The sequence below is a fragment of the Rana temporaria genome, chromosome 4, assembly GCF_905171775.1.
Source record: "Rana temporaria chromosome 4, aRanTem1.1, whole genome shotgun sequence".
Lineage (NCBI taxonomy): Eukaryota > Metazoa > Chordata > Amphibia > Anura > Ranidae > Rana > Rana temporaria.
In genome coordinates this window covers 178,713,916-178,739,779 of record NC_053492.1, presented here as the reverse complement: position 1 = coordinate 178,739,779, position 25,864 = coordinate 178,713,916, and the positions used below count along the sequence as shown (strand labels likewise).

The 25,864-nt window shown below is 43.3% G+C and overlaps 2 protein-coding genes across 2 annotated transcripts in view; one reads left to right on the top strand and one right to left on the bottom strand.

Moving 5' to 3' along the window:
- Nucleotides 1-2: 2 nt before the first annotated feature.
- On the top strand, nt 3-18,506 carry MRPL47 (mitochondrial ribosomal protein L47). The gene is made up of 7 exons (XM_040349425.1): nt 3-135; nt 3,200-3,345; nt 6,289-6,349; nt 8,355-8,451; nt 13,041-13,171; nt 14,784-14,879; nt 18,346-18,506. Exons 1-7 carry the CDS (start codon nt 44-46, stop codon nt 18,452-18,454), a joined length of 732 nt encoding a protein of 243 aa, XP_040205359.1. The 5' UTR covers nt 3-43; the 3' UTR covers nt 18,455-18,506.
- A 1,547-nt stretch (nt 18,507-20,053) lies between these two features.
- The window catches only part of LOC120936780 (actin-like protein 6A), a 56,948-nt gene continuing 51,137 nt past the window's right edge, over nt 20,054-25,864 (bottom strand). The window contains exons 13-14 of the mRNA XM_040349424.1: nt 23,153-23,242; nt 20,054-20,553 (exon numbers count right to left, since the gene is read on the bottom strand). Coding sequence (XP_040205358.1) covers nt 20,473-20,553; nt 23,153-23,242 — 171 coding nt within the window. The 3' untranslated portion in view covers nt 20,054-20,472. The remainder of the gene's footprint in view (nt 20,554-23,152; nt 23,243-25,864) is intronic.

The window sequence follows — 25,864 nt, the reverse complement described above, 5'->3', positions numbered from 1 at the left end:
GCCGGCCGCGCTGCATTGTGGGAGCTGTGCCGGGGAAAGGAAGATGGCGGCGTCCACAGTCAGGGTGCTGCTAGAGGGCTGCGGGCGGCTGTGCTCGGGAGGACTCACTAGGAGGACTGTGGGCGGCCTGTCCGGGTAAGAGGAGACGTGTATTGCATTACTGGGGAAATCCCTGACTTTATGTCAGGTGGGCTCTACAAGCCTAGCTACAAGATATGCCCTGTGATCAGGGCACCAGGAATACCAAGCACCAGCCTGTACTGCACAAGAGTCAGCTGATTGGTTTGTGCAGGCAGAAATGACAGCTGCAGGTTGATTGGTTGCTGCAGGCAAATATGAGTTTTCTTGTAAGCACACTCTTCATTTATGAACCCCAAAAGCATTGTTTGTACTCCAGCTCAGCAGCATAGTATTCCTGGGATGATGTGTCTGGACCATCAACCTTCACTCGTAAAGTGACTTTTCACCACTGCAAATCCCCCTGCCCTTTCTGCTATATCTTAAAGCGGAGGTTCACCCATGGAGAACACATTTTCCCCTTAGATGGATGCTCGTTTTGTCTAGGGGAATCGGCTAGTTGTTTTAAAATATGCCCTGTACTTACCGTTTACGAGATGCATCTTCTCCGCCGCTTCCGGGTATGGGCTGCGGGACTGGGCGTTCCTATTTGATTGACAGTCTCCCAACAGGCTTTCGACGGTCGCATACATCGCGTCACGATTTTCCGAAAGTAGCCGAACGTTGGTGCGCAGGCGCCGTATAGAGCCGCACCGACGTTCGGCTTCTTGCGGCTACTCGTGACGCGATGTATGCGACCGTCGGAAGCCTGTCAATCAAATAGGAACGCCCAGTCCCGAAGACCATACCCGGAAGCGTCGGAGAACATCGCTCTCTAAAACGGTAAGTATTGCTTCGATTTAAAAAAAAAAACACCCGAATCCCCTTGACAAAATGAGCATCAATCTAACGTTAAAAATTGTTTTTCGGGTGAACTCCCGCTTTAAATGTAATCCCCCCCCCCCTTTTTTTTTTTTTGCTCCAACCCACCTCCCTGCCTCCATTCTCACCTAGGCAAGAATGATTTGTCCTACATCCTTCTGGGATATACCCTTCACACCCCCCTAGAGTGTGCAGGAGCAGGCATATAAAGTGTCTGGAGGGGGAGGGGGGGGCATGGTGGTGTGTCAGGAACCCAGAAGGGAAGATGGTGGTGCAGGACCCAGCATGTGGCAACAGAGGGGCAGATGGCAGCAGGACAACGTTGGATTCTTTGTGGTTGAGTATGTTTTTTTGGAAGGTAACCCAATGGAAATGGTTGGATGGGGGGGAAGGGGGGTTGTATTTCTTCTTTAAAATAATTCCAGGTGCACTGAAGAGTTGGACCTTAGATTGTTGGTTATAGTGCCATCTGGGTATACTGCCATTTTGGCATGTTCAGTGAAATTCGAGTCCTGTAACAAACTTTCTGCAGGAAACTATTTCAAAGCCTACGTTTTAGTTAGGAAAAAAATCAGCACAATTATTCCAATGTGTCCCTTGTGCTTGCTCTTGCATTTCTTGAAATCTTCCACCTCTGATGCCCCCCTTTACTCCCGCTACCGTACTCTTCTGGTGTGGCAGGGGTCGATGGAGCTGAGGTAGCTGTGACAGGCACCCATCAAGAGAGCCCAACTGTGCCCACTGTTTCAACCCATCTCCTCCATTCTTAGAAGCCATACTAAAGCTTCTATGAATAGAGTACAGTTGGATGATTGAAAGGTCTATCTCCTTCATTCATAGAAGCTTTAGTATGGCTTCTACAAAACGATTCCTTGTCCAGAGTCTAACCTGTTGTACTCCAGCCCCAATTAAAATGGATCTTCTAAACCCCCCAAAAAGCACTGGCGCCTTTTACTGAACACAAATAAAACAATCTTCTGAACACCCCAGTAGCTTCACCTTCTCTATTTGTCCTGTTTACTGTTATCATTTTGAAAGTGAGAGAAAATCCCACATTTTGGGTTGTCACCAGAACAGTAATAGAGAGGAAATCTTCCAATGGGGACACTAGTTCTGGTGACACCCTAAGATTCCCTCTCACTTCCTGTTGTGGCTATTGGACAGGAAGGGAAATCTCCCCAATGGGATCCAACTGTCAAAAAAAAAAAACTGACGGGTTATCGCCTCTCCTTACTCTCTCTAAAATAAAAAGGAAATGTTTGCCTTTAAAGTGGAGTTCCAACCACAATTAGCATTTTTTAAATGTATGTCCTTTCATCCTGCGTTTTTATAATATAAATCTGGTCACTTACTATTTTACAATCCGCCGCCGATCCGCATAGATATTCAAAAAATAATAGTTTATAAAACTATACACCGTTGTCATTTTGCTTGTGGGCATTGTGAAGCCTACAGGCACTTACTTCCTGGAAGTCTTGGATGGGGAGTGATAAATGGACAGCGCACTCCATCCTGGGAAATGATGACACACATTTCCCAGGAGCATTAGAGGGAGATGATGTCAGAATCCTAGGTGGTTTCAAAGGCAGATTTCGTGGGACCGCATAGCAACAGCCATTTCCAGATGAGTAAAAAAAAAAAAAAAAAAATTTTCTCTTTTTTTTTAGTCGTAAGCTAGAGTTTAAAGCAAAATTGTTTTTGTTTTTTTGATGGAACCTCCACTTTAAGGTAGAAATAAAGTCTGCCTTAGAGCTTTCTTAAAGTGGAACTTTACCCATAAGAACTTTGATAAAAAAATAATGTTCTTTAGTAAGGAACACACATTCCCCATTAATAATTCTGCTTCCAAAATTAGTGTGTGCTGTAAGCAAGAGAGAACAGGAAAAATGCTGGAGGCTGCCATTTTTCTGATGCTCACAGCCCCAGAGCAGCAGTGAATCTTTAGGCTGTCAATAGATCGGCCTCTACATTTTTGGCACAGTTCCAGAAAATAGAGAGCAACTGAGCATGTGCAGAGCAGGGTGAGACAGTGTATCGCTGGATTTTAAACAGTATAGACAATTATTTTAAAAGTTTTACATAGCTATACCTGCAAAAGGGGCTAGCCTGCGGAGATCTAGCAGGACTTAATTTTCTGACTAAAGTTACGTTTTTTAGGCCCCAAGAGACGCATATGAACCCACAGGGACCACTGAAGCACTAAATGAAACCTCTCTAGTACAATCCAATATTTTAGTTCTGTCATTCATTTGTTTTTCAGTGTAATTCTTACTGTTCTGAGTAGAAGAACTCCAGAAATCAGCTCTCTACAGCAATGCACATCATTCCACTCATCAGCAGCACGGAGAGGCCTCGAGGAGTTCTTTGATGACCCAAATAATTGGGGAGAGACGTCAATAAAGTCAGGTCAGTAACTGGAATGACTTTTCATTTTTCTAGCCAGGTGATTTCTTTTTTTTTTTTTTTTTATCACATGCTTGCATATATAAAAACCCGGGATTTTACAACCATCTACCGTATTTATCGCGGTATAACGCGCTCCCGCGTATACCGCGCACCCCCAAAGTTGCCCCGAATCTTGTGGAAAAAAAGTTTTTTTTGTACTTACAGTTTGGTGTCTTGCGCGGCGTCCATCGGCGGCCTCGTCGGGTCCGGCGTCCGTCTGCGGCTTTCGTTGTCCTCTTCGTCGGGTCCGGCGTCCTTCTGCGGCTTTGGGTGTCCTCTTCGTCGGGTCCGGTGTCCGTCTGCGGCTTCGGGTGTCCTCTTCGTTGGGTCCGGTGTCCTTCTGCGGCGTCCTCCCCGCTCATTTCCCGCGCCGAGTTTGAATACTGCGCCGACATATACCGAGCGCAATACACTCGTGTATCTTCGGGCAGGCTCGGCAACTCTCGCGCTGACGTCCTGTACGCTCAGGACGTCAGCGCGAGAGGCGCAGAGACTGCCCGAAGATGCACGAGTGTACTGCGCTCGGTATATGCCGGCGCAGTATTCAAACTCGTGGTGGGAAAGCGGGTATCGGCCTATACCGCGCACCCACGATTTTGCCCGATAAATACGGTAATTGCTTTCATATGCTTGCACACTGTTATGCTATTAAGACTATATGAAAGGGCTTCTGCATTACTTCTGCATGGCTTCTGTTTGTGGATTCAATCCTTTTTGATTGCATCACACATCAATCGGAAGACAAAATAAAGCGTGTCTTAAGCCGTGTACACACGACCATTTTTCATGTCATGGAAAAAAAAAAAGTTTTTCTTGACGTGATTCTTGTCAAGCCTGCCTTGCATACACACAATCGTGAAAAAAAATATGCTCGAGCAAAGGGCGGTGATGTACAACACGTACGACGGCACTATAAAGGAGGAAGTTCCATTCGATAGGCGCCACCCTTTGGGCTGATAATGCAAATTTCCCTTCTCATAACTTGCTTCTGAGCTTGCATGTTTTTTCCCCGTCAAAGTGTACACACAACTGTTTTTCACAACGTGAAAAACTACAAGAAAAAATAGAGCAGGGTCTAAATTTTTAACGCCCATTTTTCTCATCGAGAAAAATGCTCTGGAGCCTACACACGATTTTTAACGATCAATTTAAAAAAATAGAATTTTTTTCCATCATGAAAAATGGTCGTGTGTACGCGGCATAAGAGCCAGTTCACACTGGGGCAACACGACTTCCAGCGAGACTTTCACGGGCAACTTGGAGACAACTTGAGCGCGAACAGCAGCGCAACTTACAACGCGACTCAAGTCGCCTCCAGGACAGGCGACAAAGCCAGTGGCCAATCAAATAATATTCTGCTCTGTGGGAGGGGTCTGCCCTTAAAAACTATTTTCACGTCCTGGAAAGTCGCTTCAGTAAAGGCAGTGATCCGACTTTGGAGGCGACTTCCATTAAAATCAATGGGTACAAGTCGGATTAAAGTAGTACAGGAACCTTTTCTAAAGTCGGAGCGACTTCAGTAGTGTACATTAAGACGCCTCTCATTCACTTCTAATGTCGGGCGACTTCAAATCGGATCCCAAGTCGCCCCTGTGTGAACCGGCTCTTAACGTGGGGAAATGTTTATTTGTCACCAGAAACCAATCGAGGGGAAATCTTCCAATGGGCACACTTGTTTCAGTGACAGAAGGAATTTCCTGTTGTGCCTACAGGACAGAAAATAAAGTGAAATCAACCCAGTGGGATACGGATGGCTAAAACTGACAAGTTTGAAACATTTCCAAAAGTTTTTTAGCCAGATTCAGGTATAGTTACGCCGGCGTATCAGATACGCCGTTGGACCTTTGAATCCGCGCCGCCCTACATTTAAGCGTATGCTCAAACTGAGATACACTTAAATGTTGCTAAGATATGAGCGGCGTAAGTCTTCCTACGCCGTCGTATCTTAGCTGTCTATTTACGCTGGCCACTAGGGGCGTGTACGCTGATGTACGCCTAGAATATGTAAATCAGCGAGATACGCCTATTCACGAACATACGCTCGCCCGTCGCAGTAAAGATACGCCCTTTACGTAAGGCGTTTTCAGGCGTAAAGATAAACCACAAAAAAGATGGCGCAGCCAATGTTAAGTATGGACGTCGGAACCGCCGGCGAATTTCACGTTGTTTGCGTAAGTCGATTCAGAATAGGGCTGGGCGTAGGTTACGTTCACGTCGAAAGCATTGACTATTTGCGACATGATTTGGAGCATGCGCACTGGGATACGACCGGGGACGCCGCATGCACCGTTCGTTCAAAACTTCATTTACGTGGGGGTCATGCTTTATTTACATAAAACACGCCCACCTCTTCACAATTTGAATTAGGCGCGATTACGCCGGAACATTTGCGCTACGCCGCCATAACTTAGGACGCAAGTGCTTTGTGAATACAGCACTTGCCTCTCTAACTTGCGGCGGCGTAACGTAAATTACATACGCTACGCCCGCACAACTTTGAGCCGCCGTACGTGAATCGGGCCATTTGTCTTTTTAGATGTGCTTATAAGGTAAAGGAAGTAACAAAGCAGTTATCTGTTATTAATCACAAGTCTCCAGGTCTGGTTACTTGGCCTATGCAGTGCAATTGTTATGAGTTTACCTCTGAGGAACATGGAGAACTGCAGTAACTACTAAAAAAGAGTATATAACAATTTCATAGGTTGTCCGAGATCTTTTTAGCAAATCTTCAGTTCAGTTATCATTTAAATATCAAACTATTCTATGAACAAAACGTGTTCTGCATTGGATATTTTTCTGATAGGATATTATCTTTGAACTAAGTCTAGATCCAAAGCTTACAAAAATATAATTCAGTTCATATGTTTCATGGTTGTTTACCTGAATATCTTTAATGGAATATAGGTGATGCATGGACTATAACCCAGCTGAGAGGCAAAAGTAGTGAAGATTTACACAAGCTTTGGTAAGTGATCAGCAGTAAGTGATAATCTTTACAGGCACACAACCCTATTAAAATGTCAGGTTTCTGTGATGTAAAAAAGTGAGTCTTTTTTTTTCTCCACCTTTTAATGTGACCTATAAACTGTACAACTCAATTGAAAAACAATTGGGGGTGCATGAGGGGTGTGCACACCCTTGTATTACTTGGGATGTAGCTGTGTTCAGAATTAAACAATCACATTCAAAATCATGTTAAATAGGAGTCGGTACACCCCTGCCATCATTTAAAGTGCCTCTGATTAACCCTAAATTTAAAGTTCAGCTGTTCTTGTAGGTCTTTCCTGACATTTTCTTAGTTGCATCCTACATCAAAAGCCATGGTCCACAGAGAGCTTCCTAAGCATCAGAGGGATCTCATTGTTAAAAGGTATCAGTCAGGAGAAGGGTATAAAAGAATTTCCAAGGCATTAGATTAGATGGAACACTGAAGACAGTCATCATCAGGCCTGTCGCTACAGGACAGGCCTAACAACAATTGCTTGGGGCCCCGAGCTGGCCTGGGGCCCCCAACTTCCCCTTCCCAGGATGTAGCCAAGCTCCTCTTCCTTCCACCTGGAGTCCTGTCAGTCCAGCCGGGTACCGCGCGTGGTACAGGAGATTGTTTGTTTCCTGTTCCCAACCAGACTGACAGGAAGTGCACTATCTGATAGGGGACTGGAGAAGAGGCAGGGGGAAGAGGAGCTCGGCCACGCTACAGCGGCAGCCTTCAGGGAAGAAGGGGAGGTAAGAATGGAAAAAAATTTTAGTGTAGCGCTAACGTAGGCTTTGCATGCGGGGGGGTGCTTAGGGGCCCCCGTTTTGCTCGGGGCCCCCAAATTCCTTCAAACGGCCCTAGGTCATCATCAAGTGGAAAAAATATGGCACAACAGTGACATTACCAAGAACTGGACATCCCTCCAAAATTGATGAAATTATTTGAAGAAAACTGGTCTGGGAGGCTGCCAAGAAGCCTACAGCAACATTAAAGGAGCTGCAGGAATATCTGGAAAGTATTGGCTTTATGGTACATGTGGCAACAGTCTCCCGTATTCTTCATATGTCTGGGCTATGGAGTAGAGCGGCAAGATGGAAGCCTTTTCTTACCAAGAAAAACATCCAAGCCCGGCTAAATTTTGCAAAACACACATCTGAAGTCTTCCCAAAAGCATGTGGGGAAAATGTGTTATGGTCTGATGAAACCAAGGTTGAACTTTTTGACCATAATTCCAAAGGATATGTTTGGCGCAAAAACAACACTGCACTTCACCAAAAGAACACATCCACCGTGAAGCATGGTGGTGGTAGCATCATGCTTTGGGGTTGTTTTTCTTCAGCTGGAACAGCGGCCTTTGTCCAGGGAGAGGGAATTATGGACCATTCCAAATACCATTCAATATTGGCACAGAACCTTCCGGCTTCTGCTAGAAAGCTGAACATGAAGAGGAACTTCATCTTTCAGCATGACAACGACCCAAAGTATCCATCCAAATCAACAAAGAAATGGCTTCACCAGAAGATTAAAGTTTTGGAATGGCCCAGCCAGAGCCCAGACCTCAATCGGATTGAAAATCTGTGGGGTGATCTGAAGAGGGCTGTGCACAGGAGATGCCCTTGTAATCTGACAGATTTGTAGTGTTTTTGCAAAGAGTGGACACATATTGCCAAGTCAAGATGTGCCATGCTGATAGTCTCATACCCAAAAAGAATGAGTGCTGTAATAAAATCAAAAGGTGCTTCAAAAAAGTATTAGTTTAATGGGGCAAGCTTATGCAACCATATTTTATTTTTACTTCCCTCCACCTAAAAGATTTCAGTTTGTTGTTCAACAACGTTGTACCATTTATAGGGCACAATAAAGGTGGAAAAAGTTCTGAAATCTTTGTCTAATTTTTTCTTTACATCACAGAAACCTGACATTTTAACAGGGGTGTGTAGACTTTTTATATCCACTGTAGTCTTCAGACTTATTACAGTTATGTCTTTTTCAGGTATGTGTTATTGAAAGAGAAGAACATGTTGCTGACTTTAGAACAGGAGTCCAAACGACAGAGAGTAACCATGCCCGGTAGTAATCGGCTCTACAAGGTATGATTAAGGAATTATCTGTGTTTGCCTTTATTACCACAGAATAACCTGATATGAAGTGCCTTTAACCACTTAAGGACCCCTTAAGGCCCAGCCGTGGGGTCGCGAGTGCGCTGCCAGCAGCGCGCTCGCGACCCGGTCCGAAGCTCCGTGACTGCACCCGATCGCCGCCGGTGTCCCACGATCGATCACCGGAGCTGAAGAACGGGGAGAGGTGTGTGTGTAAACACACCTTCCCCGTTCTTCATTGTGGCAATGTCAGTGATCATCTGTTCCCTGATATAGGGAAAGACGATCACTGACATCATACGTCCAGCCCCGCCCCCTACAGTTAGAAACACATATGAGGTCACACTTAACCCCTACATTCCCCCCCTAGTGGTTAACTCCTAAACTGCAATTGTCATTTTCACAGTAATCAATGCTTTTTTATAGCACTTTTTGCTGTGAAAATGACAATGGTCCCAAAAATGTGTCAAAATGTCTGATGTGTCCGCGATAATGTCGCAGTCACGGAAAAAATCGCTGTTTGCCGCCATTAGTAGTAAAAAAAATAATAAAAATTCAATAAAACTATCCCCTATTTTGTAAACGCTATAAACTTTGCGCAAACCAATCGATAAACGCTTATTGCGTTTTTTTTTCTTCTTTTTTTTTTTTTTACCAAAAATGGGTAGAAGAATACGTATCGGCCTAAACTGAGGAAATTTTTTTTTTTTTTAGGGGGGGATATTTATTATAGCAAAAAGTAAAAAATATAGATTTTTTTTTTTTTTCAAAATTGTCGCTCTATTTTTGTTTATAGCGCAAAAAATAAAAACTGCAGAGGGGATCAAATACCACCAAAAGAAAGCTCTATTTGTGGGAAAAAAAGGACGCCAATTTTGTTTGGGAGCCACGTCGCACGACCGCACAATTGTCAGTTAAAACGACGCAGTGCGGAATCGCAAAAGGGGGCAAGGTCCTTAACCTGCATAATGGTCCGGGTCTTCAGTGGTTAAATTCAGAATTTAGCTTAATTATTGTTGAAGAGCAATACTGGACCCTTTTACCCTTTTCCTTCCCAGGCCAATTTTTAGCTTTCTGCGCTACTGCATTTTTCATGACCATTTCAGTCATGCAACACCTGTACTCATATGACTATAACTTTTTTCACACAACTAGAGCTTTCTTTTAGTGGTATTTAATCACAGCTGGTTGTTGTTTTTTTTTGCTAAATAAATGAAAAAAGTCAAATTTAGAAAACAACCCTGCTTTTTTTTTTTTTTGTTTGTTTCTCTTATAACAATTTGCAAATGAATAAATCTTTCTTCATAAATTTCGGCCAAAATGTATTCTGCTACATTTCTTTGGTGAAAATAACTCAAATGAGTGTATATTAGTTAGCCTGTAGAAAAGTCCACAAACTATGGTGTATATATTTCTGAAAGTTGATCATTCCTTTTTTTTTTTCTTTCTTTTTTATAAATTCTTTATTTTAGTTTTTCTTTCACAAAGATGTTAATACACCATCCATTAAATAAATCTATACAACAGTTCTGTTATTTTAAGCATAACATCTTCTTTTCCTTAACATTAGTTACTTTCACCAACAATAGCAGTTTTTCAGTTCTACTTCAATCTCATCAGTTTAATCACACTTTTATATAGATCTACTATAGTCCCATATCTTTGTTCTATTTTCATTACCCTGTTCCCCACCCTGGTTATGCCCCAATACAAGAAGAAAAAGTATCATAGAAATTAAGAACATAGATCTAGAAAGATAAGAAGAAGAAGAAAGAGAGAGAGAGAGAGGAGAAAAAAAAACTCCACATCTCCCCTCCCTCCCTCAGCTCCTTCCCCCTCACGTCAATTGTTCCCTATATGTAATATAGGGATTCCAGATTTTGCGATAGTTCTCCTGCTCCCTTAGCGTCATTGTGAGATTTGCCATTTATGGAATTTCTGTTATTTTAGCAAACCATTGTGGTCTAGTATGAGAGACAGTACTTTTCCATAGAGCTGGAATACATGCTTTAGCTGTCATAAGTAGATGTCTCAGCAAAGATTTTTTGTATTTTTCGGATGATAAGGGGATATCAAACAGCAAAAAGGCAGCAGGATTCTCTCCAAGAGACACATCTGTCATTTCTTTAATTGTTTCAGATACCATTTTGCAAAAATCTTTTATACCCGGGTGTAACGGGAGGGCCAAGTGGAACCCAGAAGCTCTTAGAAAGTATTAGATACCCTTGGTTCAGCTTCCCCGACGCCTCTTATGTGTAGATCACCCTGTGTCTCTAATAGGAGCACAGGGTGAATGAGAACCCCACTATGATCTGTGCTAGTCAGATTCAATGGGGTATATATACATTGGGGCGGATCCACGTACAGCGGCGCATATTTGCCCCGGGCGTAGCGTATCTAAGATACACTATGCCGCCGTAACTTACTTTTTTTTTTCGAATCCTCAAAGAATCCGCGGCGTAAGTTACGGCGGCGTAGTGTATCTTTGGCAGCGTAAGGGCGCGGAATTCAAATGGCTGTGATGGGGGCGTGTTTTATGTAAATACGTCGTGACCCAACGTAAACAATGTTTTGTTTTTTTTAACGGCGCATGCGCCGTCCGTGGGGGTATCCCAGTGCGCATGCTCGAAATTAAACCGGAACAAGCCAATGCTTCTGACGGTGACGTCATTCTATGCAAATCCCTATTCGCAAACGACTTACGCGAACGACGTAAATAATTAAAATTTTGACGCGGGAACGACGGCCATACTTAACATTGAGTACGCCACCATGTAGCAGCTTTAACTATATGCCGGAAAAAGCCGAACGCAAACGACGTTAAAAGATGCGCCGGCCGGACGTACGTTCGTGGATCGCTGTAAATAGCCAATTTGCATACTCGACGCGGAATTCGACGAAAACGCCACCTAGCGGCCTGGCAGAAAAAATGCACCTAAGATCCAAAGGCGTACTAAGACGTACGTCTGTCGGATCGATCCCAGATGCCGTCGTATCTTGTTTTGTAGATACAAAACAAAGATACAACGCGGGAACTTTGAAATTACACGGCGTATCAATAGATACGCCAGCGTAATTCTTTTGTGGATCTGCCCCATTGTGTGTAGGCTGTTGTGTACTATAAGCTTGATGTGATTGCATTCTATTGTGGTAATTAAGTCTGCTACAGTGGTTATGTGGATTGGAGTTTAGGGGCATTCTCAAAAGATGTGTACCAGAGTGCCCACCGATCCTTGACATCGCCAACAATGATTCAACACCTGTGGGAATATCCGCTTCAATACTGCCGGGGTTCCATACCATCTACTCAGAATCTTATACCCCCCTTCTTGGTATCTAATTGCCATTGACACCTTATGTGTGAACCTGAATACCTTATTTCTCTGAATCTCAGAGAATGTGACCCCCAGATCTCTTTCCCATGCCTGTATAAAGCCCAATTCTTGTGGGGCTTTTTATTTGATTAACAGTGCGTACATTAATGATAGTGAATGTCTCACTAAGTCCTTTAGACATATCTTCTCAAACTTAAATGGTATAGATATTTCTGTCATTCGCTGTGAAATTGATCGAAGAAAAGCATTAAGCTGCATTCGCCTAAATAGGTCCATTCATGCTCAATCCTCTCTATAGATATCACTCGATTATCCTTAAAAAAATTTACCAGTCTACTTCTGCCCGTCGTTTTAGGTTGGTGAAACCTTGATCTTTTAGGCCTTTTAGCTTTTGTGGGAGTATGGTTTTGCTAAAAAATGCTGCAAAATGAATTCTACAGCTACATCTACTGGCATTTTTATAACATCCAGTGTGCATGAGACCTTAGTGTAGTTCACAGAGCAAGCAGGGGGCACGGCAAAGGTAGGTAGTCTGCAGGATTTAAGTGATAACAAAGGCATAATAGGCACATCATAACAACATTTAACATTAAATTCTGTGGATCAAGCAAAATAAAACCTGAAACAATAGTACTTATTCCTATGTGCAATCTTTGTTAGTGAAACAATCCACTATGTGTACCGCTGAGTATTGCAGGTGCATTCCGCCATCTACTAGACTGGAGTTCACAGCAGGAGGAATGACCGCCTGTTCACTCGGGTGTACCTATCCTGGAGTTTGTATTTTTGCACCCTGACAAATGACTTGGTAGCGTGGTGTTGCTATACATATTTTTTTAGAGTCTGTAGGATTGCTGGCTTTGAAGACCGCTGTCACCTCCTATATTTTATGTAACCCCATAGCACAGCAGTTATGGGCAGATCACAATAGCATGTACATTCCTTCTCAAACTTTTTAATAGTTTAAAACAACTCCTCCACGCTTCAACTTTTTTTATATAGCTGCTTGGCCTGGAGTCTCACTTTAAATGATTGCCATGCTTCTAAGAAAGCCACATGGCCTGGCGTCTCACTTTAAATGATTGCCATGCTTCTAAGAAAGCCACATGGTAATTCCATCACAGATCATTGTATTTGTTTCTAGATTCAATTAATTTGTGAATGTAAAGTTTAAAATACTAAAGTAAGACCAACATTTTCTTTTGCTGAAATTTTTTTTTTTCCCTCTCCTACTTTCTCCTGAAGGTAACAAAGTCCATGGAAAATCTTGACCGTGTAGTTACAGAAAGAGAGACTGCCCTTCGTCTCCTGCAGACTGGGCAGGAAAAGGGACGTCCGGGAGAATGGAGGAAGGACTGCTTTGGGGAAACAACATGGTATATTTTTCTTTTTCTTTTTTTTTTTTCAGGACAAGTCTGATCATTGAAAGAGAGCACACTAAGGCTGCTTTCACACTGAGGCTCCTGCAATGCACCCTGAAAGAGCTGCTCCTTTCTATCCAGTGTGAAAGCCTGAGGGCTTTCACACTGGAGCGTTGCGGTGGCGAGACGCTAAAAAAAGTCCTGCCAGCCGCATCTTTGAGGCACGGTAGGAGCGGTAAAAATACCGTTCCTATAGCGCTCTTGCCCAATGGGGTCGTGCCTCTAAAATACAGCAAAGTGGCGTTTTTATCCCTTTTTCGGCCGCTAGCGGGGGTTAAAACCACAATGCTAGCGGCCGAAAATCACGGCAAACAACTGTAAAACGCTGCTAAAAATAGCGGCACTTTACCGCCAGTGCCTCAGTGAAAGTAGCCTAAGCTCCCAGCATGGCCAGAGAACTGACCACGGTGTGTTTTTCTGCTTAGTGTGGGCAGTTTTTATAACAGGAAAGCAGAAGGACTGGCATGCCAGGGATTTCACACAAAATAAGCAATTCAAACAGAACAGGATGTTTTTTTAGACAAGTACATGGTACAGCAGGCACATATCAGGAATATGCAATGTTGGGTTTACATATTCTTCAAAGTTACATTGCCTGTAAAAAAGTGTTGATTTAAATATATTACACCTGAAGTTTGTCTGCTATTTAATTGGCAGGAGCCAGGGGGTAATTTACACTATGCATCCTGCCTATATAATGTAATAATTGGCCAGATATTCAGGAAAAACACTTTTTTATTGGCTTATTCTCCCTATAATAATAAAAATATAATGACTTGCTTATCACTGTGCTTTGATTAAAAATACATTTAAAAAATCTGTAGGAATTATTGGATATAATCACTGGCATGCAGTGCTACATGTCTCTTTGCTGCCCTGTCCCTGATAGCATAGTACACTGAGCTCTCTAGCCCAGAACTGCACAAACAGGATAAGTTAAGGTGGGGAAGCGGCCATTGGCAGGAAGAAATATTCAAGTTTCTTCACCTATGCTATGTTCTCAGAGACGTGAGGACACCAATAAGACCCCTTTCATACTGGAGCGGTTTGCAGGCGTTATTAAAAATAGCGCCTGCAAACCGACCCTAAACAGTGGCTGCTGTGTCTGGAGCGGTGCACTAGCAGGACGGTAAAAAAAAATTCTGCTAGCCGCATCTTTGGAGCTGTGAAGGAGCGGTGTGTATACCGCTCCTGCCCATTGTAATCAATAGGACACAACGGCTATACCGCCGGCAATGCGCCTCTGCAGAGGCACTTTGCGGTGGTTTTTAACCCATTCTCGGCCACTAGCAGGGGGTAAAACTGCCCCGCTAGGAGCCAAATAGCGCTGCTAAAATTAGCGGCGCTTTACCACTGACGCACCTCTCGCCCCAGTGTGAAAGGGGCCCAAGTATGCTTTTTTTTTTTTTTTTTTTTTACTTTAGAGGATTTTTCGTAGTACAGAAAAGGAAAGCTCGCCCCCTATTTGTCTTCTCTGATTATAATGTATTCTTTACTAATTCAAATTTGTTCATGTGAAATTTTCCAGATGCTAATTTATGATCTTTGTTCTGCATTTCTTTTTTAGGCACGCATTTAAGGAGTGGCCAATTCCTTGGCACATGAATAAACGTCACATGAATGCAAAATTTTATGCACTGCCATATGTGGACCATTATGACAGGTAACCTTAACAGGGCTTTTAAATATTTCCATAATGTGTCAAGGGAGTTATGATTTAATTCTTTATTCTCTATGGAAAGGAAAAAGCTGTAACAAGTGGGCCTCCTCTTTCCCTGAAATCTGCATTCTTTTTGTATGGTCATTAAGCAAATATATGGTCATGTTTGCAAACCTCTTAACTACTTTGGGTAATTGGACACCAGGTGCAGAATATTATCTGTCTAGAACAGGAGTCTCCAAACCTTATAAACAATGGTCCAGTTTATTATCCTTCAAACTTTAGAGGGGCTGAACTGTGGCCAGTAAGAGTAGAAGGTGTCCTGGTGTCGGTAACAATACCCCATCAATGAAAGGAATAGTGCCCCATCATTGGTATCCATGAGAGGTGTTCCATCGTTGGTGTCAGTGGAAGGAATTATTCCTCATTGTTAAAGCAGAGCTCCACCCAAAAATGGAGCTTCTGCTTTTCGGAACCCTCCCCCCTCCGGTGTCACATTTGGCACCTTTCAGGGGGAGGGGGGTGCAGATACCTGTCTAAGACAGCTAATTTGCACCCACTTCCGGGAACAACTCGTGAGGCAGACACGCCCCTACCCACAGCCCCGTTATATAGTTTCTATTCAGTAGTTACTATACCACGCCTTTTCCTGAAAGAGCCTGTATGGCGAAACATGTTAAGACATAAGCGTGGCAACAACGTAACTAAAGAACAATGTCATATACTTTTGATGGATGGCAATATATGGTTGTACTAACGTCTCTAACTTTATTTTTGCGGTTTAAAGTGGAGTTCCACCCATAAATTGAAAAAAATAACAATTTATACTCACCAGAAAGCGCTGGTGCTATGTGGAAGTATCTCTTCTGCCTCCACCGTGGTCCTCTTCTTCTTCCTGCGTTGCGGTGGATGGGGCGCGCTGCCTTCTGGGAACTGTGTAACCCAGGAGGCAGCCGCCCATTCACAAAGCGCTGTGCGAGTCGCACACGCGCAGTAGGAAACGGGCAGTGAAGCCGTAATGCTTCACTGCCTGTTTCCCTTAGTCAGGATGGAGGCGCCAGGACCGAGCGAACCCCGTCTGGGGCCCGTCATCGCTGGCGCCTAGGACAGGTAAGTGTCCTTATTAAAAGTCAGCAGCTACACGGTTTAATAAATTATACTGTTTTTAAGTAATTTTGGTATACTTTCCTATCTATCAAGCACCTGCAAAGTCCTGCATCTCTTATCCCTGTCCCAAGTACTCAATTTTATGGGCTGTTGGTGCCATATATTTTCTTTGATAATCCTGGGTTTGTCCACATAACCTACCAGATAAAAGCAATCATAGCGGCTGTTTAGAAGCTTGATTGCTTTTACAGGTGGCGGGATCGGTGAGCCGGAGAGTGAATCTGCCGCTGGCAGCGGTTTACCATAGAGCTGACTGCAGACCAGATGGCTAATCTCAGGCTTTCCAGCATAGAGGAGAGATCTGGTGACTTATAGACCCCATATCTATCCGTAAATGGCTACTGTCATGCCCTATTCCTATTGCAAGGGATGTTTACATTCCTTGCAATAAGAATAAAAGTGATCAAAAAACTAAAATTTTAAAGGGGAAATGTAAAAATAAACAATAAAAAAAAGTTATCCCCTTATGCTCGCACACAGAAGCGAACACATACATAGGTCATGCCCTTGTATGTAAATTACGTTCAAACCACACGTGTGAGGTATTACTGCGATCGTTGGAGCAAGAGCAATAATTCTAGCACTGGACCTCTTCTGTAACTTCAGGTAAACAGGTAACCCCTAAAAACTTTTAAAAACGTCACCTATGGAGATTTTTAGGTACCGAAGTTTGGCGACTTTCGCCTAGTGTGCGCAATTTTAAAGCGTGATGCGTTGGGTATCTATTTACTTGGCGTAACATTATCTTTCTCGTTATACCAAAACATTGGGCTAACTAGTGTTTTTTTTTTTTTTTTAATTTGTGAAAGTGTTTTATTTCGAAAAAAATTGAGTTTGAAAAATACTGTGTGACATAAAAAATTGCAACGACTGCCATTTTATTCCCTGGGGTCTCTGCTAAAAATATATATATATATATATATATATATATATATATATATATATATATATATATATATATATATATATATATATATATATATATATATATATATATATATATATAATGTTTGGAGTTTCTGAGTAATTTTCTCGCAAAAAAATCATGTTTTTTACATGTAGGAGAGGAGTGCCAGACTTAGGCCTTGGCTGGAAGTGGTTAATGTCAGTGGAGGCACTTATGCCCCAATCGCTGAATAAAGGCAAGCAAAAGGTTGCATCTGTCCCCTGGGCCTCAGTTTAGAGACCACTAGTCTAAGTGTATATCCTCATTAACATTTCAGCTTCTAAAGGGGCAAATGCTTATGTGCATTAAGGCTGTAGAAGGCATTCTTCATTTTTGGTGATTAGGCCCTCCCCATGCATCTGCCAAATTAGGGCACATTTGGATTTCACTTTTTTTTTTTCAATGGGAAATCCAGGTCTGGATAAAAAATGTTGTAATTGTGGGCAACACAGTAGCTAAGTACTTGGAATTTTCGCCTGCCGACACTAGGGTCGTTGGTTTGAATCCCAACTGGCACTACCTGCCTGGAGTTTGCATGTTCTCCCTGTGCCTGTGTGGGTTTCCTCCCAGGGTACTCCGGTTTTCGCCTACACTCCAAAGACACGCTAGTAGGTTAAAGCGGATGTGCCGCGGGAAAATAATATTAAAAGCCAGCAGCTACAAATACTGCAGCTGCTGACTTTTAATATTAGGACACTTACCTGTCCTGGAGTCCAGCGCCGATCGCAGCAGAGCACGAGCGATCGCTCGTCTCTCTGCTGATCCCCCCGCCATCCACGCTCAGGGAACCAGGAAGTGAAGCGCTGCGGCTTCACTGCCCGGTTCCCTACGGCGCATGCGCGAGTCGCGCCAGCCGATTTGTTTCCCGCTGTGTGCTGGGAGCCGAGTGTTCCCAGCACACAACGGGCGACAGACGGGATGTGACGGAATGCCCGTCTTTTGCCCGTATCGTGTGGCCGGAAGTGGGTGCAAATACCTGTCTTTAGACAGGTATCTGCACCCCCCCTCCCCCCTGAAAGGTGTCAAATGTGACACCGGAGGGGGGGAGGGTTCCGATCAGCGGGACTCCACTTTAGGGTGGAGAACCGCTTTAATTGGCTCCTGTCTAAATTGACCCTAGTATGTGTATGTATGAATATGAGTTGGGTACCTTAGAGTGTAAGCTTCTTGAGGGCAGGGACTGATGTGAATGTACAATTTTATATAGATGTAAAGCACTGCGTAAATTGACAGCCCAATACTTGTAACAAATAAAATAATTTTAGGTTTCAAATAATAAAATAGATGAATATGTGTCTATCTTTATTTTTTTGTAGTATAAAGTGTTTTTTTTTGGCTTTGTTTCTTTTCTTTCAGGTTGAAATTAGAACAGAAGATACGAGCTGACGCAAGAAAAAGAAATGCAGCCAAAAAGAAACGTCTCGATATGGAAAAGCGATTCCCACATATAGCAAAAAAGGCATGAAGTCAATTGTAATGTTTGTTAAAATAATAAACTTTTCCGTGTTTGTACCTACCGAAAGTTTGTTATACTTGTTATACTATGGATGGTAGAAAATTGAAACTTACAGTGGTGTTCATACTTCTGTAGTTAACCTGTTTGTGTGTAAGATGTTTTCATGCAAGGTCTCCTCACACATCAGTAAACATTACTTACAATGTTGTGGAGGTTTATGAAATGGATTGTACATTCATGAAGATCCTGGGTGTACAATCTGTCACTCGCTGAAATTATGTAGGATGTGTACAATCGTGCTCACAATGTTCAACCCCCCCCCCCTTTTTTTTTTTTTTTTTTTAATATTTGCTGCATCTTAAAGGGGTTGTAAAGGTGCAATTTTTTTTCTCCCCTAAATAGCTTCCTTTACCTTAGTGCAGTCCTAGGAGGACTGCACTAAGGTAAAGGAAGCTATTTAGGATTATTTTTTTTTTACCTTTTACAGCTCCTTTTAAAGCTGAACTTCAGGAATGTGACAAAAACAAGCCTTTCAATGGCCACCCCCACTGCAAGGAATACATGTTCAGTGTAGGGGCTTGGCTCCACTGCAAGGGTTGTTTCCGTCACATTCCTGGAGTTCAGATTTAACCACTTCAGCCCCGGACCATATTGCTGCTCAATGAACAGGCCCCTTTTTGCGATTCGGCACTGCGTTGCTTTAACTGACAATTGCGCGGTCGTGCGACGTGGCTCCCAAACAAAGTTGGCGTACTTTTTCCCACAAGTAGAGCTTTCTTTTGGTGGTATTTGATTGCCTCTGCGGTTTTTATTTTTTGTGCTATAAACAAAAATAGAGCGACAATTTTTGGGGGAAAAAAATGAATATTTTTTACTTTTTGCTATAATAAATATCCCCAAAAATATATAAAAAAACACGATTTTTTTTCCTCGGTGTGGGACGATACGTATTCTTCAACATTTTTCGTAAAAAAAAAAATCGCAATAAGCGTTTGATTGGTTTGCGCAAAAGTTGTAGCGTCTACAAAATAGGGCATAATTTTATGCCATTTTTATTAATATTTTAACACTAGGGGGCGGGGAAGGGGTTAAGTATGTTCCCTGGGTGTGTTCTAACTGAAGGGAAATGTCTGATCGCTGTTCATACATTGTATGAACAGACGGTCAGGCATTTATCCCCTGACAGGACCGGGAGCTGTGTGTGTAAACACACAGCTCCCGGTTCTCGCTCTGTAACGAGCGATTGCTGGGCGCGCGGGAGTCGGGGGCGAGAGCGTGCGTGCCCCTATTGGCTGCTCGGCGAGATGCCGTATAGCTACGTGATCTCGCCCAGCAGAGTCGACCTGCCGCCGTATAACTGCGGTGGCTGGTCGGCAAGCAGTTAAGGATGCAAGTGCATGTGATTTCTGTACATCTCAGCCTTTTTAAGGGTGTACATGCAACAAGTCTGAAAGCTTGGCCTGATTTTTGGGTGTTCAGATTGACTTATTTGGAAATACTTGCCAAGATCCAGATATTTAGTGCCATAGCTGTGGATGTTTAAAACAGTCATACAATACAATGTGTAAATACACCAATAGCTGCAGTCATTTCACAATGATTTCAACATTCTAGTTTTAGTCAATTTTATTGATTTTTGAAAAGCAAAAATGTTGCACAGGTTCTAAAGTGGTAGGTCAGTAAAACTGAAATATGCTAAAGAAATAATTTTACAATTATTATTGTTCTTTCAAATTAATGTACTTTTATTTTCAGGATAGCTGTTTTAGGTTCTCCAATTCAATGATTTTAAGTAAAACTTGAGCCATTGTTTTGGAGGTGTACAACATTTGAACTGTATTAAATAAAGTGGTGAAGAGTTGGAGCCTCTGTCCCAAAAACATGACTGCCCAAAGTGAGTAGAAATCCCAGTTTTGACAGCTGTCACCAGTGACCCATAGTATAGTATCAACACTTAGGTGCTGTAACCTTAACAAGGTAGCTCCTGGAGAACCTTTTTTAAAAAAGACAAACATCTGTGTAGACTATTAAGAACATTTTATCTCGACACATTGTTTCCCTCCTTCTTGATAGTCTTGTTTTGAAATCCATATCTGCTTAAAGCTTCCCTGGGGGAAAAAAAAAAACATGAGCAAGTTAGTCACAGAGGAAACTTATTCCTCTTAGAGTTATAAAGTCTTGAGGTTTTTCACCTTAATGCATTATTTTTCTATGCATTAAGGTGAAAAACCTTCTGTGGTGCAGCTGCCCCCCAGGGCCCCCTTTTACTTACCTGAACCCTATCTTTCCAGCGACGAGAACGAGCCCAGCAGCTCCAGCCGCTGTCTCTGGTCCTCGTTGGATAGGTTTATAGCAGCAGGAGCCATTGGCCCCTGCTGCTGTCCATCAAATCCAGTGACAAGGGGGGTGGGGCTGAGTCCTACTGTCTGCATCAATAGTGGCAGCAGCAGGACTCGCGTGCACAAGTGCTCCCATGGAAAATGCGGCTGTCCGTGAGGGCACTCGATCAGGAGGAGGAACCAGGAGCACTGCCGGGGACACCAGAAAAGGAGGATCGGGGCCGCTCTATGCAAAACCTTTGCACAGAGGAGGCAAGAATAACATAATTTTTTATAAAAAAACACACAAACCTTTTACAGTCACTTTAAGTCCAGCGGTAAAGGTGTGTGCATGGCCACAGCAGTACCATATGGACATAAATTCAAGAAGCATTTCTCATTTACTTCGCAAAGCATTGTGTAAATTATTTCTTCAGAGGCATTCTGCCATTTTATGGAGGTGTCATTGTTGTTATAAGAGGCCTAAAATGGCAATTTTTTTCTGTACTATGCTGAGTAAATGAGGAATCATATGGTGCTGGCCTTTTCTTAATTGTACATCACAGGACACAGAAGACTATATATATATAATATATATATAATATATATATATATATATATACACACACACACACACACACACACACACACGACCTTCAGTTATGCTGCCACCTTTGCAAAGGCATTCGATACAGTCCCCCATAAATGCTTAATCTACAAGCTGAGGTCTGCAGGCATGGACCATAAGGCTTGTTCTTGGATCGAAAACTGGTTACAGGGGTGTGTCCAAAGGGTGGTGATAAATAACGTGGGGTACTCCAAGGCTCTGTCTTGGGACCAATTTTGTTTAATTTATTCATAAATGATAGAGGATGGGATAAATAGATCAATGTCAGTTTTTGCAGACGACACAGGTCAGGGCAATAACTTTACTTTATCAGAATAACTTTAACTTTATAACTTTACTTTATCAGAATAAAGAATGTTTACAGAAAGACATGAACAAAATAATAGGGTGGGCAACTACATGGCAAATGAGGTTTAATGTGGAGAAATGTAAGGTAATGCACTTGTGGCTAAAAACATAAATGCAAACTACTCACTAGGGTGAGAACCTCTGGTGGAATCAAGGATAGAGAAAGATCTGGGGGTCCTGGTAGATGACAGACTGAGAAAAAGCATGCAATGTCAAGTGGCAGCTACCAAGGCCAGCAGAATATTAACATGCATAAAAAAGCGGCTATACTCCAGAGATACCTACTATGTAACCTTCAAGTAAATAGACACTGGGCAAAAAAATCCCACCCAGGCAAACCCCTCCCACCTCAGCTGAGCCTGATTTTTTTTTTTTTAGCTAGTGTCCCTGAGTGATGGATGTGCCTACAGATGTCTCTATGAAGATCTTCTTTCAGGGGCTTTAGTCTCATACTTTCTGGCCTATGCCTAACCCTGATAGAGCAGTGGAGGGCTTTATTCTGATTGGGTCGCTATGGCCAGTAGGCTGAGAGAGAGTGTACCCTGACCCCGAGCATTGCCTATAATGGTGCCAGTGTGCCTGCCATAATAGGTGATTGATTAGACTGGTGAGTGCCTCTGGACTAAGTGGAGAGGGTGGCCTACAGTGTCCCCTTGTGCTTTGTGTTGCTAGGCTGTTCACTACACTGCAGTAGTGTTCAAAAGGAGCAGACTGTTGCCACACAGGTAAATAATGACAACATCGCATGCACGGCTGCCATTTATTTTTTTCTTCAGTTTCTGGCACACGGCCACATGTGTTTTCAAGCTACTGCAGCTCAAACATTTAGCAGTTCAGCAACTTTGCCTCAGAGCAGCAACTTCAACACAGGCCACAGCAGGTATCAGAAAACCTTGTTCACAGGGGGGTGACTGCCACTTAGGTGTTGTGGTTTCCTGGATGGGTGGCCAATCCCACTCAAGCCCAAAATTAATAGGCTCAAATCACACGCGCTGAATTGCATAGGAATGCGGTGCGGTTCCTGTGCAATTCACATGCGGTTCATAGTGTGAACTGTGTCTTGGTTCACACGGACATGAGGGAATGAAATGAGTTCAGCTGAACTTGCACGATTTCATTTCCGCATGTCAGTCTTGAATTGAGGGGCAATTTCAGAGACATCTGTGGAGGTTTCTGCACAGATGTCAATGAAAATCACACCCGAAATTGCCAAACGTAGTACAGAAACTACTTTTGGGAATCGGTTCGGCGCTGCAAATGCGGGGTCGCACAAATTCGAACGCTGCCATTGCTGCCGATTTGGCATGCGATTTGACATGTCAAATCGTATCAATGTGAACCAGGGCTTAAGCAGTCATACTCAACAGGTTCCAGATCTTTAGACAAAGGACATATAAAACTATATTTACTCACCAAAGAAGCTATTGTAGAACCACCAATCCATGAGCTAAGCCTCCTTCTCTCTGGTACCAAGCTATGTGTAAATAACTTTAACCTCGTGTTCTGGGGGGAAAAAAAAGCACAATACAGTGGGTGCCCACAATACATAACACAGACATGTCATTTATTAGTTGGAATGAGAGTACAACATACTGTATGTGGATTAAAGTTACAGTATTGGTACACATGGGTTAATTAGCTCTACAAATCCCATGTATTGGTTGACTGATAAAATTCTTCCAGTAATAGTTGTCAGTGCCTACACGTACAATCTTCCTGAGTAGTCAGTCTTAAGGCTCTGTCCCAATAAAGATTGGATTAAAGTGGACACAGAGGCTGCATATCAGCTGAGTGCAGAGCTTAAATTCAAAGACAGAGAAAACTGTTCTGGCAGTTTTCTCTGATTTTTCTATTTCTACATGGGGTTCTGTGGCTTGGAGATCCTTCAGAGATATGGGTGGGACGGGATCTCCAACCCTGTGTTCGGGTTTTAAAGACAGCCTGCAAGCTGTGTGCCCAGGTGCACACAGCTCATATAATGAAGGGCTGGGGAGAGGAAGGTGGAGTTGGAGAGCAGTGGCTGCTGGTGTCTCTGTGTTGGGACAGACGCTGTGGGCGTTGAAGGGCTTCAAAGCCGTGTGCATCCAGGACTGTGGGTCTGGAGGAGCTGCTGGTTTAAGGGACCAGTAACTATAGCAGCAGTGCTATTGAAGAGTAGCCAGGTGGGCTGGAATTTTCATTTATCTCTGAATGACGTTTAAACCCCTGCGTGGGATTCCTGAGTAGACTTTTATTTTGTTTTTTTTTCTCATTTAATAAACGTGGGCTACCAGGCCATTAACAATATTTGCCTGTTTGCTGTGGACTCACTACAAGAAAATGCATCTGCCACAAGAATTAAACACCCCCAATATCACACCTCGTACACACGATCCGATTGTTGGCCAACCGAGCGTCTGATTTTTGTCTTCAGGGCGTGTGCCTGGATCTTGTCCTGCATACTAACGGTACACAATTGTCGGCCAACAAACGCAAACGTAGTGACGTACTACAAGGAATTTCAGCTTTTGAGCGCCACCCTTTTTGCCCCTTCTGCTAATTTTGTATTTGGTGAGCATTGATTCTGAGCGTGTTTGTACTTTTGACTTGTGTGACGGACGGGTGTACTGACGATAAGAAAATCAGACAACAGACCGTTGCCTGCCGAAAATGTACTAGCCTGCCATCCAGCATTTGTTGGCTGAAAGTTGGACAATTGTCACAAGGAGCATACTAACCAATCAGATCGTGTGTTACGAGGCTTTAGGTTCCATTCACACTAATGTGTGTTTTAATGCATTTTGCAGAAATGCAGGGACATTTTTTAACATGGCTTACTATGGAACATGTTCACATCAATGCATTTTTGTGCCTCTGCGTTTTTGGAAAGGGTCGGGGACTTTCTTCCCTGCAAAATGCAGCATTTTGCATGTAATAGACCCACATCTAAAATGCAAATACTGCGATTTTGCATGTTTTTTTTACATTCACTGTATATAACTGGTTGCTAAGGAGGGGGCAGGAAGTCAGCTGCCGTGTCCTTAACAACCAACGAGTCATCAGCTGTCAGTGGGCTTCCTTCCACGCTGAATGTAAAAAAAAAAAATTGCTGGAAAAATTGTGAAAAAAACCCGGCGTGGGGTCCCCCCCCCCCCCCAAAATCCATACCAGACCCTTATCTGAGCATGCAGGTCAGGGAAGAGACCATACCAGTCCACATGCCCTCAACATGTGGGGGTGGGTGCTTTGATGCATGTGGGGTGTGCGCCCCCACCCCAAAGCACCTCGCACCCATGTTGATGGGCACAAAGTCTTCTTCCCGACAACCCTTGCTCGGTGGTTATCAGGGTCTGCGGGCGGGAGGCTTATCGGAATCTGGAAGCCCCCAGATCCCCCATATGAATGAAAAAAATACAGTAGAAAGTTTTTGTCAAGTGTGTGTGTGTGTATGTGTGTGTGTGCATATGTGTGTGTGTATATGTGTGTGTGTATATGTGTGTGTGTGTGTGTTTATTTGTGTGTGTGTGTATATATATATATATATATATATATATATATATATATAATCACCTTCCCCGTTTCTTCTTCCGTTCTCCCGCTTCTTCTTCCTCTCCTGTCTTCTCTGTCCGGTGTTGTCTTTCTTCTGCTGCTACTCCCACAGACGACCCTCCTCCGATGCTGTGTCCCACTGATCTGTCCTAGCCGATGTCATGCATTTCTTAGATAACGATGGAGGTGTGGCCATCAGATGGTGTCATCTGGAGACCCCACCCGCTTGTGATGTCACGGACCCATCATGCCCCGGGCGGTCACTTTACAAGGGGGTAGGGCCTCCAGATGATGTCATTCGATGGCCACACCCCTATCCTTATCTAAGACATGTTTGACAGCGGCTCGGACAGATGAGTGGGACGCCGCATCGGAAGAGGGTTGGCGGCCGGAGCAGCGGCAGAGGAAGAACACCAGACAAAGAAGACAGGAGAAAGGAGAAGCAGGGAAGAAGATATTTTTAATAAAACTGTCTACTGTATTTTTTTTCACACTACATTCTGATAAGCCCTTCACCCAAAGACCCTGACAACCACCAGGCAAGGGTTGTCAGGAAGAGGCCCTTGTCCTCATGAACATGGGGCCAAGGTGCTTTGT

What these genes read in the sequence shown, in the direction of transcription:
- MRPL47 (XM_040349425.1), top strand. Translation starts at nt 44, where the DNA reads ATGGCGGCGTCCACAGTCAGGGTGCTGCTAGAGGGCTGCGGGCGGCTG. An exon ending in AGAGACGTCAATAAAGTCAG is followed by an intron (nt 3,346 to 6,288) that starts GTCAGTAACTGG and finishes AATGGAATATAG; the next exon opens with GTGATGCATGGACTATAACC. An exon ending in GTAGTAATCGGCTCTACAAG is followed by an intron (nt 8,452 to 13,040) that starts GTATGATTAAGG and finishes TTTCTCCTGAAG; the next exon opens with GTAACAAAGTCCATGGAAAA.